The sequence below is a fragment of the Oncorhynchus mykiss genome, chromosome 30 (assembly GCF_013265735.2).
Source record: "Oncorhynchus mykiss isolate Arlee chromosome 30, USDA_OmykA_1.1, whole genome shotgun sequence".
NCBI lineage: Eukaryota > Metazoa > Chordata > Actinopteri > Salmoniformes > Salmonidae > Oncorhynchus > Oncorhynchus mykiss.
This window is the reverse complement of record NC_050570.1, coordinates 1,976,325-1,992,424: the sequence shown is the minus strand read 5'-3', so window position 1 is coordinate 1,992,424 and position 16,100 is coordinate 1,976,325. Positions and strand designations below refer to the sequence as shown.

General features: G+C 44.3%; 1 protein-coding gene and 1 non-coding gene across 2 annotated transcripts in view; one reads left to right on the top strand and one right to left on the bottom strand.

Annotated features, from left to right (window-relative positions):
• LOC118945831 (ras-related protein Rab-11A-like) overlaps positions 1 to 13,190 on the bottom strand; it is a 29,205-nt gene extending 16,015 nt beyond the window's left edge. Inside the window, exons 1-2 of the mRNA XM_036969491.1 lie at positions 12,982 to 13,190; positions 9,261 to 9,456 (exon numbers count right to left, since the gene is read on the bottom strand). Of these exons, the coding sequence (XP_036825386.1) occupies positions 9,261 to 9,456; positions 12,982 to 13,021 (236 nt within the window). The 5' untranslated portion in view covers positions 13,022 to 13,190. The remainder of the gene's footprint in view (positions 1 to 9,260; positions 9,457 to 12,981) is intronic.
• A 196-nt stretch (positions 13,191 to 13,386) lies between these two features.
• trnaq-cug lies at positions 13,387 to 13,458 on the top strand. Its single transcript has one exon. It is a non-coding gene; the product is annotated as a tRNA-Gln (tRNA).
• Positions 13,459 to 16,100: the final 2,642 nt, after the last annotated feature.

Below are 16,100 nucleotides of genomic sequence, written 5' to 3'. Positions count from 1 at the left end.
CAATGTCAGATCCGAGTCATAAAGTAGACTAGGCATCTACCACCCCACAACCACTATCAGATTAGAGCCATAAGGGATACTAGGCATCTACCACCCCACTATTTCTACCAGATTAGAGCCATAAGGGAGACTAGGCATCAACCACCCCACTATCAAAGTAGAGCCGTAAGGGAGACTAGACAACTACCACTATCAGATTAGAGCCATAAGGGAGACTAGGCATCTACCACCCCAATACCCCTATCAAATTGGAGCCATAAGGGAGACTAGACATCTACCACCCCACTACCAATATCAGATTAGAGCCATAAGGGAGACACGGCATCTATCACCCCACTACCAATATCAGATTAGAGCCATACGGGAGACTAGACATCTACCACCCCACTAACACTATCAGATTAGAGCCATAAGGGATACTAGGCATCTACCACCCCACTATTTCTACCAGATTAGAGCCATAAGGGAGACTAGGCATCAACCACCCCACTATCAAAGTAGAGCCGTAAGGGAGACTAGACATCTACCACTATCAGATTAGAGCCATAAGGGAGACTAGGCATCTACCACCCCAATACCACTATCAAATTGGAGCCATAAGGGAGACTAGACATCTACCACCCCACTACCAATATCAGATTAGAGCCATAAAGGAGACACGGCATCTATCACCCCACTACCAATATCAGATTAGAGCCATAAGGGAGACTAGGTAACTACCAACCCACTACCAATGTCAGATCAGAGCCATAAAGTAGACTAGGCATCTACCACCCCACTATCACTATCAGATTAGAGCCATAAGGGAGACTGCATCAACCACTATCAGATTAGAGCTATAAGGGAGACTAGGCATCTACCAACCCACTATCACTATCAGATTAGAGCTATAAGGGAGACTAGGCATCTACCACTATCAGATTAGAGCCATAAAGGAGACTAGGCATCTTCCACCCCACTACCAATGTCAGATCCGAGTCATAAAGTAGACTAGGCATCTACCACCCCACAACCACTATCAGATTAGAGCCATAAGGGATACTAGGCATCTACCACCCCACTATTTCTACCAGATTAGAGCCATAAGGGAGACTAGGCATCAACCACCCCACTATCAAAGTAGAGCCGTAAGGGAGACTAGACAACTACCACTATCAGATTAGAGCCATAAGGGAGACTAGGCATCTACCACCCCAATACCACTATCAAATTGGAGCCATAAGGGAGACTAGACATCTACCACCCCACTACCAATATCAGATTAGAGCCATAAGGGAGACACGGCATCTATCACCCCACTACCAATATCAGATTAGAGCCATAAGGGAGACTAGACATCTACCACCCCACTAACACTATCAGATTAGAGCCATAAGGGAGACTAGACATCTATCACCCAACTACCAATATCAGATTAGAGCCATAAGGGAGACTAGACATCTACCACCCCACTAACACTATCAGATTAGAGCCATAAGGGAGACTAGACATCTACCACCCCACTAACACTATCAGATTAGAGCCATAAGGGAGACTAGGCATCTATCACCCCACTACCAATATCAGATTAGAGCCATAAGGGAGACTAGACATCTACCACCCCACTAACACTATCAGATTAGAGCCATAAGGGAGACTAGACATCTACCACCCCACTAACACTATCAGATTAGAGCCATAAGGGAGACTAGACATCTACCACCCCACTAACACTATCAGATTAGAGCCATAAGGGAGACTAGGCATCTATCACCCCACTACCAATATCAGATTAGAGCCATAAGGGAGACTAGACATCTACCACCCCACTAACACTATCAGATTAGAGCCATAAGGGAGACTGCATCAACCACTATCAGATTAGAGCTATAAGGGAGACTAGGCATCTACCAACCCACTATCACTATCAGATTAGAGCTATAAGGGAGACTAGGCATCTACCACTATCAGATTAGAGCCATAAAGGAGACTAGGCATCTTCCACCCCACTACCAATGTCAGATCCGAGTCATAAAGTAGACTAGGCATCTACCACCCCACAACCACTATCAGATTAGAGCCATAAGGGATACTAGGCATCTACCACCCCACTATTTCTACCAGATTAGAGCCATAAGGGAGACTAGGCATCAACCACCCCACTATCAAAGTAGAGCCGTAAGGGAGACTAGACATCTACCACTATCAGATTAGAGCCATAAGGGAGACTAGGCATCTACCACCCCAATACCACTATCAAATTGGAGCCATAAGGGAGACTAGACATCTACCACCCCACTACCAATATCAGATTAGAGCCATAAAGGAGACACGGCATCTACCAACCCACTACCAATGTCAGATCAGAGCCATAAAGTAGACTAGGCATCTACCACCCCACTATCACTATCAGATTAGAGCCATAAGGGAGACTGCATCAACCACTATCAGATTAGAGCTATAAGGGAGACTAGGCATCTACCAACCCACTATCACTATCAGATTAGAGCTATAAGGGAGACTAGGCATCTACCACTATCAGATTAGAGCCATAAAGGAGACTAGGCATCTTCCACCCCACTACCAATGTCAGATCCGAGTCATAAAGTAGACTAGGCATCTACCACCCCACAACCACTATCAGATTAGAGCCATAAGGGATACTAGGCATCTACCACCCCACTATTTCTACCAGATTAGAGCCATAAGGGAGACTAGGCATCAACCACCCCACTATCAAAGTAGAGCCGTAAGGGAGACTAGACAACTACCACTATCAGATTAGAGCCATAAGGGAGACTAGGCATCTACCACCCCAATACCACTATCAAATTGGAGCCATAAGGGAGACTAGACATCTACCACCCCACTAACACTATCAGATTAGATCGGCAAGGGAGACTAGACATCTACCACTATCAGATTAGAGCCGTAAGGGAGCCTAGACATCAACCACCGCACTCCACTTCCACTATCAGATTAGATCCATAAGGGAGCCTAGACATCAACCACCGCACTCCACTTCCACTATCAGATTAGATCCATAAGGGAGACTAGGCATCTTCCACCCAACTACCAATGTCAGATCAGAGCCATAAGGGAAACTAGGCCTCTACCACCCCACTTCCACTATCAGATTCGTGCCGGAAGCGAGACTAGACATCTACCACTATCAGATTAGAGCCATAAGGGAGTCTAGACATCTACCACTATAGGATTAGAGCAATAAGGGAGCCTAGGCATCTACCACTATCAGATTAGAGCCATGAAGGAGACTAGACATCTACCACCCCACGGACACTATCAGATTAGAGCCATAAGGGAGACTAGGCATCTACCACTATCAGATTAGAGCCATAAGGGAGACTAGGCATCTACCAATATCAGATTAGAGCCATAAGGGAGACTAGGCATCTACCAATCCACTATCACTATCAGATTAGAGCCATAAGGGAGACTAGGCATCTACCAATCCACTATCACTATCAGATTAGAGCCATAAGGGAGACTAGGCAACTACCAACCCACTACCAATGTCAGATCAGAGCCATAAGGGAGACTAGGCATCTACCACTATCAGATTAGAGCCATAAAGGAGACTAGGCATCTTCCACCCCACTACCAATGTCAGATCCGAGTCATAAAGTAGACTAGGCATCTACCACCCCACAACCACTTTCAGATTAGAGCCATAAGAAAGACTAGACATCTACCACCCCACAACCACTATCAGATTAGAGCCATAAGGGATACTAGGCACCTACCACTATCAGATTAGAGCCATAAAGGAGACTAGGCATCTACCACCCCACTACCAGATTAGAGCCGTAAAGGAGACTAGCATCTACCACTACCAGATGAGATCCATAAGGGAGACTTGGCATCTTCCACCCAACTACCAATGTCAGATCAGAGCCATAAGGGAAACTAGGCCTCTACCACCCCACTTCCACTATCAGATTCGAGCCGGAAGCAAGACTAGACATCTACCACTATCAGATTAGAGCTGTAAGGGAGTCTAGACATCTACCACTATAGGATTAGAGCAATAAGGGAGCCTAGGCATCTACCACTATCAGATTAGAGCCATGAAGGAGACTAGACATCTACCACCCCACGGACACTATCAGATTAGAGCCATAAGGGAGACTATGCATCTACCAATCCACTATCACTATCAGATTAGAGCCATAAGGGAGACTAGGTAACTACCAACCCACTACCAATGTCAGATCAGAGCCATAAAGTAGACTAGGCATCTACCACCCCACTATCACTATCAGATTAGAGCCATAAGGGAGACTGCATCAACCACTATCAGATTAGAGCTATAAGGGAGACTAGGCATCTACCAACCCACTATCACTATCAGATTAGAGCTATAAGGGAGACTAGGCATCTACCACTATCAGATTAGAGCCATAAAGGAGACTAGGCATCTTCCACCCCACTACCAATGTCAGATCCGAGTCATAAAGTAGACTAGGCATCTACCACCCCACAACCACTATCAGATTAGAGCCATAAGGGATACTAGGCATCTACCACCCCACTATTTCTACCAGATTAGAGCCATAAGGGAGACTAGGCATCAACCACCCCACTATCAAAGTAGAGCCGTAAGGGAGACTAGACATCTACCACTATCAGATTAGAGCCATAAGGGAGACTAGGCATCTACCACCCCAATACCACTATCAAATTGGAGCCATAAGGGAGACTAGACATCTACCACCCCACTACCAATATCAGATTAGAGCCATAAAGGAGACACGGCATCTACCAACCCACTACCAATGTCAGATCAGAGCCATAAAGTAGACTAGGCATCTACCACCCCACTATCACTATCAGATTAGAGCCATAAGGGAGACTGCATCAACCACTATCAGATTAGAGCTATAAGGGAGACTAGGCATCTACCAACCCACTATCACTATCAGATTAGAGCTATAAGGGAGACTAGGCATCTACCACTATCAGATTAGAGCCATAAAGGAGACTAGGCATCTTCCACCCCACTACCAATGTCAGATCCGAGTCATAAAGTAGACTAGGCATCTACCACCCCACTAACACTATCAGATTAGAGCCATAAGGGATACTAGGCATCTACCACCCCACTATTTCTACCAGATTAGAGCCATAAGGGAGACTAGGCATCAACCACCCCACTATCAAAGTAGAGCCGTAAGGGAGACTAGACAACTACCACTATCAGATTAGAGCCATAAGGGAGACTAGGCATCTACCACCCCAATACCCCTATCAAATTGGAGCCATAAGGGAGACTAGACATCTACCACCCCACTACCAATATCAGATTAGAGCCATAAGGGAGACACGGCATCTATCACCCCACTACCAATATCAGATTAGAGCCATACGGGAGACTAGACATCTACCACCCCACTAACACTATCAGATTAGAGCCATAAGGGATACTAGGCATCTACCACCCCACTATTTCTACCAGATTAGAGCCATAAGGGAGACTAGGCATCAACCACCCCACTATCAAAGTAGAGCCGTAAGGGAGACTAGACATCTACCACTATCAGATTAGAGCCATAAGGGAGACTAGGCATCTACCACCCCAATACCACTATCAAATTGGAGCCATAAGGGAGACTAGACATCTACCACCCCACTACCAATATCAGATTAGAGCCATAAAGGAGACACGGCATCTATCACCCCACTACCAATATCAGATTAGAGCCATAAGGGAGACTAGGTAACTACCAACCCACTACCAATGTCAGATCAGAGCCATAAAGTAGACTAGGCATCTACCACCCCACTATCACTATCAGATTAGAGCCATAAGGGAGACTGCATCAACCACTATCAGATTAGAGCTATAAGGGAGACTAGGCATCTACCAACCCACTATCACTATCAGATTAGAGCTATAAGGGAGACTAGGCATCTACCACTATCAGATTAGAGCCATAAAGGAGACTAGGCATCTTCCACCCCACTACCAATGTCAGATCCGAGTCATAAAGTAGACTAGGCATCTACCACCCCACAACCACTATCAGATTAGAGCCATAAGGGATACTAGGCATCTACCACCCCACTATTTCTACCAGATTAGAGCCATAAGGGAGACTAGGCATCAACCACCCCACTATCAAAGTAGAGCCGTAAGGGAGACTAGACAACTACCACTATCAGATTAGAGCCATAAGGGAGACTAGGCATCTACCACCCCAATACCACTATCAAATTGGAGCCATAAGGGAGACTAGACATCTACCACCCCACTACCAATATCAGATTAGAGCCATAAGGGAGACACGGCATCTATCACCCCACTACCAATATCAGATTAGAGCCATAAGGGAGACTAGACATCTACCACCCCACTAACACTATCAGATTAGAGCCATAAGGGAGACTAGACATCTATCACCCAACTACCAATATCAGATTAGAGCCATAAGGGAGACTAGACATCTACCACCCCACTAACACTATCAGATTAGAGCCATAAGGGAGACTAGACATCTACCACCCCACTAACACTATCAGATTAGAGCCATAAGGGAGACTAGGCATCTATCACCCCACTACCACTATCAGATTAGAGCCATAAAGGAGACTAGGCATCTACCACTCAATTTATAAATGTCTCATGAGCTCGGTTCAACCGTTGCTCCCCAACAGAAGACAAAATATACGTTTGTTGTACTCCAATGTTTGTAAACAATGTAAATGTAAAATACTGTATAGCCTCATAACATGGTAAATGTCTGGACTCCCTTATGGTTTTGACCGTTTTGAAGTTTCGTTCCTCCTACTGCTTTGAGCATACATACCCTCAATATAAAAACGATCCATTTTAAACTGTATATCTAAACATAACACAAAACTACTGCAGGATGGCGAACCTGAACAAATCAAAATAAAATGTATTGTAAACCCCGTTCAGGAGATCCAGATGAGTCGTCTCTGGTAGATCATTTTTATTTTTGGGGAAAAAACATCAATTTTCCACCATGTATATACAGTGCCTTGCGAAAGTATTCGGCCCCCTTGAACTTTGCGACCTTTTGCCACATTTCAGGCTTCAAACATAAAGATATAAAACTGTATTTTTTTTGTGAAGAATCAACAACAAGTGGGACACAATCATGAAGTGGAACGACATTTATTGGATATTTCAAACTTTTTTAACAAATCAAAAACTGAAAAATTGGGCGTGCAACATTATTCAGCCCCTTTACTTTCAGTGCAGCAAACTCTCTCCAGAAGTTCAGTGAGGATCTCTGAATGATCCAATGATGATAAATACAATCCACCTGTGTGTAATCAAGTCTCTGCATAAATGCACCTGCAATGTGATAGTCTCAGAGGTCCGTTAAAAGCGCAGAGAGCATCATGAAGAACAAGGAACACACCAGGCAGGTCCGAGATACTGTTGTGAAGAAGTTTAAAGCCGGATTTGGATACAAAAAGATTTCCCAAGCTTTAAACATCCCAAGGAGCACTGTGCAAGTGATAATATTGAAATGGAAGGAGTATCAGACCACTGCAAATCTACCAAGACCTGGCCGTCCCTCTAAGCTTTCAGCTCATACAAGGAGAAGACTGATCAGAGATGCAGCCAAGAGGCCCATGATCACTCTGGATGAACTGCAGAGATCTACAGCTGAGGTGGGAGACTCTGTCCATAGGACAACAATCAGTCGTATATTGCACAAATCTGGCCTTTATGGAAGAGTGGCAAGAAGAAAGCCATTTCTTAAAGATATCCATAAAAAGTGTTGTTTAAAGTTTGCCACAAGCCACCTGGGAGACACACCAAACATGTGGAAGAAGGTGCTCTGGTTAGATGAAACCAAAATTGAACTTTTTGGCAACAATGCAAAACGTTATGTTTGGCGTAAAAGCAACACAGCTGAACACACCATCCCCACTGTCAAACATGGTGGTGGCAGCATCATGGTTTGGGCCTGCTTTTCTTCAGCAGGGACAGGGAAGATGGTTAAAATTGATGGGAAGGTGGATGGAGCCAAATACAGGACCATTCTGGAAGAAAACCTGATGGAGTCTGCAAAAGACCTGAGACTGGGACGGAGATTTGTCTTCCAACAAGACAATGATCCAAAACATAAAGCAAAATCTACAATGGAATGGTTCAAAAATAAACATATCCAGGTGTTAGAATGGCCAAGTCAAAGTCCAGACCTGAATCCAATCGAGAATCTGTGGAAAGAACTGAAAACTGCTGTTCACAAATGCTCTCCATCCAACCTCACTGAGCTCGAGCTGTTTTGCAAGGAGGAATGGGAAAACATTTCAGTCTCTCGATGTGCAAAACTGATAGAGACATACCCCAAGCGACTTACAGCTGTAATCGCAGCAAAAGGTGGCGCTACAAAGTATTAACTTAAAGGGGCTGAATAATTTTGCACGCCCAATTTTTCAGTTTTTGATTTGTTAAAAAAGTTTGAAATATCCAATAAATGTCGTTCCACTTCATGATTGTGTCCCACTTGTTGTTGATTCGTCACAAAAAAATACAGTTTTATATCTTTATGTTTGAAGCCTGAAATGTGGCAAAAGGTCACAAAGTTCAAGGGGGCCGAATACTTTTGCAAGGCACTGTAGATAACAATAACCTAACAATAACCTAGCAAATAACATAATGAATAAAGACTAAGTGACAACCTAATATTGAGCGTGCGAAGCTGAACACGCCCCCTACATCGTCTTGGTCAGCGTGAAAAGCTGGGCGTGGTGCACAGTTTTGACTAGGCTGCTGCCTGGGGATGTTCGGCCATGCAAAATGACTTGTAGATCAATGACTGTCAACACAGTTACAGGCCTAGTTTGACACTGAAGCAGAGTCAGTTGTCTCAGTACATGAGGTCTTTTCAGAAGGTAGAAAGTAGTATGAGCAACAACCCCAAAAAAGTGAATTAGTGATTCGTAACGTTTAAATACATTTTCTATTCGAGAAAATGTATTCAGATTTTCTGACCGATGTATGCTACATTTGGATGGTTTGGGGACCGTGGACCTGGATGGTTTGGGGACCGTGGACCTGGATGGTTTGGGGACCGTGGACCTGGATGGTCTGGGGACCGTGGACCTGGATGGTTTGGGGCCGATGCTGTCTTGTTCTAACATTTCAATCAGGGACTGATCAGTGAATCATTACATTCCTAGTATATGTATGTGTGTGTGTGTGTGTGTGTGTGTGTGTGTGTGTGTGTGTGTTTGTGTGTGTGTGTGTGTGTGTGCGCACCACCACCAGAGAGACTCACGCTGATGTAATAGCCCGGTATCTCTCCTGGCCAGCTGTGTCCCAGATCTGAGCCTTCACGGTCTTCCCATCCACCTGGATACTGCGGGTGGCAAACTCCACCCCGATGGTGCTCTTACTCTCCAGGTTAAACTCATTCCGGGTGAAACGAGACAACAGGTTACTCTTCCCCACACCAGAGTCTCCTATCAACACCACTGGGCCAGAGAGAGAGAGAGAGATGGGTTAGAGTCTCCTATCAACACCACTGGGCCAGAGAGAGAGAGAGAGATGGGTTAGAGTCTCCTATCAACACCACTGGGCCAGAGAGAGAGAGAGAGATGGGTTAGAGTCTCCTATCAACACCACTGGGCCAGAGAGAGAGAGAGAGATGGGTTAGAGTCTCCTATCAACACCACTGGGCCAGAGAGAGAGAGAGAGATGGGTTAGAGTCTCCTATCAACACCACTGGGCCAGAGAGAGAGAGATGGGTTAGAGTCTCCTATCAACACCACTGGGCCAGAGAGAGAGAGAGAGATGGGTTAGAGTCTCCTATCAACACCGCTGGGCCAGAGAGAGAGAGAGAGATGGGTTAGAGTCTCCTATCAACACCACAGAGAAAGAGACAGGTTTGAGTCAATTCAATCAAATCAAAATGTTATTTTTCACATGTGCCGAATACAACAGGTGTAGGTAGACCTTACAGTGTAATGATGAATACAACAGGTGTAGGTAGACCTTACAGTGTAATGATGAATACAACAGGTGTAGGTAGACCTTACAATGAAATGCTGAATACAAATTACTTACAAGCCCCTTAAACCAACAATGTAGTTTTAAGAAAAGTGTTAAGAAAGTATTTACTCAAATAAACTTAAGTTAAAAATAAATAAAACAACAACTTTATTAATCCACTCAGACACAATCAGATTACAAAAATCAATTTCTTCTATACAGTGGGGCAAAAAAGTATTTAGTCAACCACCAATTGTGCAAGTTCTCCCACTTAAAAAGATGAGAGAGGCCTGTAATTTTCATCATAGGTACACTTCAACTATGACAGACAAAATGAGAAAAAAATCCATCATGGTCCATAGTAATTACTCCACAATGGGAAGAACACATTTTATCATATGTCATGATGAGAATGGTGTTGTTGTTGCTGTTGTTTTAAGCATCGGTCTTTACACAAGCAGGATATAGTAGATATCTAGCTACCGTTATAACGCGTTATTTAGTAGACATGTCTTCTGTAAGAAAAGATATTAAATGAATGACATCACATCACGTTATAAAATAAAAGGTAGCTGGAGCAACTAGCTATGGTTTCAGTAACTAAATTGTGGTCATTTGGCAAGCTAGCTAGTCGACAAAATTAAAAGACAAAATGATCAGAGGCTCTATATTAGCATTATTGAGGAATATCAAGACAATAGTCTACTATATATGTATAACACTGTCATATCCAAACGCACTCATTTTAGTTCATAAGATATCAAGCTGACGTTAACTTTACAGCGAATGTGTAGCTAGCTAATTTATCTAGCGGCTAACTAGATTAGCAACGAGCTCCACCACCACTAGTATTAGCTAGCGGCTAACTAGATTAGCACCGAGCCCTACCACTACTAGTACTAGCTAGCTGCTAACTAGATTAGCACCGAGCTCCACTAGTACTAGCTAGCGGCTAACTAGATTAGCACCGAGCTCTACCACCACTAGTACTAGCTAGCGGCTAACTAGATTAGCACCAAGCTCTACCACCACTAGTACTGTACTAGCTAGCTCTAACACCACTAGTACTAGCTAGTGGCTAACTAGATTAGCACCGAGCTCTACCACCACTAGTACTAGCAAGCGGCTAACTAGATTAGCAACGAGCTCCACCACCACTAGTATTAGCTAGCGGCTAACTAGATTAGCACCGAGCCCTACCACTACTAGTACTAGCTAGCTGCTAACTAGATTAGCACCGAGCTCCACTAGTACTAGCTAGCGGCTAACTAGATTAGCACCGAGCTCTACCACCACTAGTACTAGCTAGCGGCTAACTAGATTAGCACCAAGCTCTACCACCACTAGTACTGTACTAGCTAGCTCTAACACCACTAGTACTAGCTAGTGGCTAACTAGATTAGCACCGAGCTCTACCACCACTAGTACTAGCAAGCGGCTAACTAGATTAGCAACGAGCTCCACCACCACTAGTATTAGCTAGCGGCTAACTAGATTAGCACCGAGCCCTACCACTACTAGTACTAGCTAGCTGCTAACTAGATTAGCACCGAGCTCCACTAGTACTAGCTAGCGGCTAACTAGATTAGCACCGAGCTCTACCACCACTAGTACTAGCTAGCGGCTAACTAGATTAGCACCAAGCTCTACCACCACTAGTACTGTACTAGCTAGCTCTAACACCACTAGTACTAGCTAGTGGCTAACTAGATTAGCACCAAGCTCTACCACCACTAGTACTGTACTAGCTAGCTCTAACACCACTAGTACTAGCTAGTGGCTAACTAGATTAGCACCGAGCTCTACCACCACTAGTACTAGCAAGCGGCTAACTATATTAGCACCGAGCTCTACCACCACTAGTACTAGCTAGCGGCTAACTAGATTAGCACCGAGCCCTACCACTACTAGTACTAGCTAGCTGCTAACTAGATTAGCACCGAGCTCCACTAGTACTAGCTAGCGGCTAACTAGATTAGCACCGAGCTCTACCACCACTAGTACTAGCTAGCGGCTAACTAGATTAGCACCAAGCTCTACCACCACTAGTACTGTACTAGCTAGCTCTAACACCACTAGTACTAGCTAGTGGCTAACTAGATTAGCACCAAGCTCTACCACCACTAGTACTGTACTAGCTAGCTCTAACACCACTAGTACTAGCTAGTGGCTAACTAGATTAGCACCGAGCTCTACCACCACTAGTACTAGCAAGCGGCTAACTATATTAGCACCGAGCTCTACCACCACTAGTACTAGCTAGCGGCTAACTAGATTAGCACCGAGCTCTACCACCACTAGTACTAGCTAGCGGCTAACGAGATTAACACCGAGCTTTACCACCACTAGTACTAGCTAGCGGCTAACGAGATTAGCACCGAGCTCTACCACCACTAGTACTAGCTAGCGGCTAACTAGATTAGCACCGAGCTCTACCACCACTAGAACTAGCTAGCTGCTAACTAGATTAGCACCGAGCACTACCACCACTAGTACTAGCTAGCGGCTAACTAGATTAGCACCGAACTCTACCACCACTAGTACTAGCTAGCGGCTAACTAGATTAGCACCGAGCTCTACCACCACTAGAACTAGCTAGCGGCTAACTAGATTAGCACCGAGCTCTACCACCACTAGAACTAGCTAGCGGCTAACTAGATTAGCACCGAGCTCTACCACTAGTACTAGCTAGCGGCTAACTAGATTAGCACCGAGCTCTACTACCACTAGAACTAGCTAGCGGCTAACTAGATTAGCACCGAGCTCTACCACCACTAGAACTAGCTAGCGGCTAACTAGATTAGCACCGAGCTCTACCACCACTAGAACTAGCTAGCGGCTAACTAGATTAGCACCGAGCTCTACCACCACTAGAACTAGCTAGCGGCTAACTAGATTAGCACCGAGCTCTACCACCACTAGAACTAGCTAGCTCGTATGAAACCATAATGAAGTTACATTTTATGGACGGGTAACGTTTTGGGGTCTGATTTGGCATAGATTTTTACCTTTGAACAAGTAGTCATACTCGTCATCTCTGTTCCCCATCCTGAATCAAAAATGAAGGCGAGGTTTCGATCCAATTGAAACCGTTTCCTTTTCTTCCTCGGTCCTATCCCGCTTGGTACTCTGCAATCTTTAAAACGGTATCTGCTGCAACTCGAACCTAGTCCGTTTTAACAAGCGAGTTATAGCATCCAACATGCTATAAAAACGCCCACTTCCGGATCGAGCTTTTGGTATTGATAACAAGTCTCACTTTATTTTGATGTTAAACGAAATATATTTATTGAATAAATGTATATATTATGGCAAAGTTGTTTTTCTTCATGACAGCCCAGCTAATCATGGACAACGGGAGAAATAAACTGTGTAATACGTACTAATACGTTGTATATCTCTGAGTACAACATGGTTCTATGGTGTAATGGTTAGCACTCAGGACTCTGAATCCTGCGATCCGAGTTCAAATCTCGGTAGGACCTGTGTTTTTTTTATTTTCTACGCGGTGAATTAAAACAGTGGCAGACTTCTCGGTTATAAGGAATAGATGTATTTTTCAGTTTAAAGGGGTAGTCTGCAGTTGCTACATCCATTTATTTTGTGGATTTATCAATTAATATGTACCCATTGATTCTTGAAGAATCTAAATGCCTCATCTGCATTGTTTTATGCTGTGTTCAAGTGCTAGTCTGAACTAGGAAACTCGGAAATATGTGACATGCTAACTGGGTAGAGTTAAACATGAGCCGGGTTTAACAAATCCGCAAATCGGACATTTCCGACTCGACGTTAGCTGAGCCAGTTACTGAAATTATCTTTGACTGAAACAATGCTGTTAACCAAGATTCGTGTTGAATCTTCCGATAAAAACCTAGCTCTACCAAACTACTGTAACAAGTAGTGCTAATGTTTACATTACTATGAGTTTTCATTTAGCAGTTGTTCTTCTGTCACAAGTAATTGCAGTTAGCTGCTATGCTCAGCTGACCCAACGATACGATCGTGGAGAAACATGCTGATTGACGGACTGATTTCTGATTACAATCATTTCCTCTTAATTGTGGGGCTGCATGTCTACAACGTCAGCATCATTTAAACAGGCTAAGCAAGCTTTTTTATGTCAGTGAATAAAGAGCTAGCTAGCTACACTACATGACCAAAAGTATGTGGTCACCTGCTCGTCGAACATCTCATTCCAAAAATCACGGGCAATAATATGGAGTTGGTCCCCCTTTGCTGCTATAACAGCCTCTACTCTTCTGGGAAGGGCGTTCCACTAGATGCTGGAATATTGCTGCAGGAACTTGCTTCCATTCAGCCACAAGATCATTAGTGAGGTCGGGGGCACTGATGTTGGGCGATAAGGCCTGGCTCGCAGGTGGCCTTCCAATTAATCCCAAAGGTGTTCGATGGAGTTGAGGTCAGGTCTCTGCAGGCCAGTCAAATTCTTCTTCCAGCGCAAGACCATTATTCCTCTTCCACCAAACTTTACACTTGGCCCTATGGGGTCAAATGCATTTTCAATTTTTCAGAGTTAATGGTGGGAGGCTTCGGTGGCTCAGACCCCGTAACGGGTGGAGGAGAGACCAGAGACGGCTCGGCCTTTGACTCCGACTCGTTGCTTAATGGGGAGACCCGGTTGAAAGTTTCTGCTGGCTGAATGAGCGACACCGGTTGAGCATCCCGACAGTATTTCTTTCCAGAAGCCATGAGAAAGTTGTCCAGCTGCGGGGACCGTGCGGCGAGATTTATACTACCATCTGTACTTACTGGTGGCACAGACGCTGTTTCATCCCTTTCCTACACTGAAATTACCCTTCCTAACGATTGCGTCTGAAGCTGGGCTTGCAGCACGGCTATCCTCACCATAAGGCGATCGTTCTCCTGTAAATTATGAGTACAGTGACTGCAATTGGATGGCAGTGTTACTACATAGCTTTTTTGGCTGGTGGAGGTCCTGTAGAACCATGTCCAGATTAAGCGTCCGGAGTGAAAAAGTTGAGGAGGAAAAACAAAAATATAAACGGTAATTAAAAAGTAAAACCCGTAAAGTTGTCAGGTAGCAAAATAGGTTGGCAACAAAACGCACAGCAACACGTAAACAAGTCTGCAAGTTGTGACTGGAAATGGCGTAGAAACTCTAGACTCCCTTATGGCTCTAATCTGATAGTGGTAGATGTCTAGACTCCCTTATGGCTCTAATCTGATAGTGGTAGATGTCTAGACTCCCTTATGGCTCTAATCTGATAGTGGTAGGGGGGTTTTAGATTTCTAGTGTATCTAATGGCACTCTAATCTGATAGTGGTAGATGTCTAGTCTCCCTTATAGCTCTAATCTGATAGTGGTAGATGTCTAGTCTCCCTTATGGCTCTAATCTGATAGTGATAGATGTCTAGTCTCCCTTAAGGCTCTAATCTGATAGTGGTAGAACAAACACTCAAACTGGACAGTTTTATCTCCATCTCTTCATTCAAAGACTCAATCATGGACACTCTTACTGACAGCTGTGACTGCTTTGCATGATGTATTGTTGTCTCTAACTTCTTACCCTTTGTGCTGTTGTCTGTGCCCAATAATGTTGGTACCATAATTTGTGTTGTTACCATGTTGTTGTCATGCTGTGTTGTCATGTGTTGCTGCCTTGCTTTGTTGTTGTCTTTAGGTCTCTCTTTGTGTAGTGTTGTGCTGTATGTCTTGTTGTGATGTGTGTTTTATCCTATATTTATATTTAATTTATTTTTAATCCCAGCCCCTGTCCCCGCAGGTCGTTGTAAATAAGAAATTGTTCTTAACTGATTTGCCTAGTTAAATATTCAAACCAGGTACTGCAGTGACGCATCTTGCCTTGAGATGCTGTATCTTAGACCACTGAGTCACTCGGGAGTAATCTGCCAAACCAATCCCAACGAAGAAGAAAACAACTGGGAACTCTGGGAAAAAACGAGCTGCCAATAGGAAAAATGGGAACTTGGGCCTCTTTCTACAGCTCCGATTTTCCGACCTGATGACTCACGTCTTGATTTGAAATCGTATTTTTTCCGTGGTCCCAGTTGTCATCAACACACCATTAGTCAGAGAGGAAGAGAGAGGCCCAACACGGTGAAATATCTCTCTCTCTCCAGC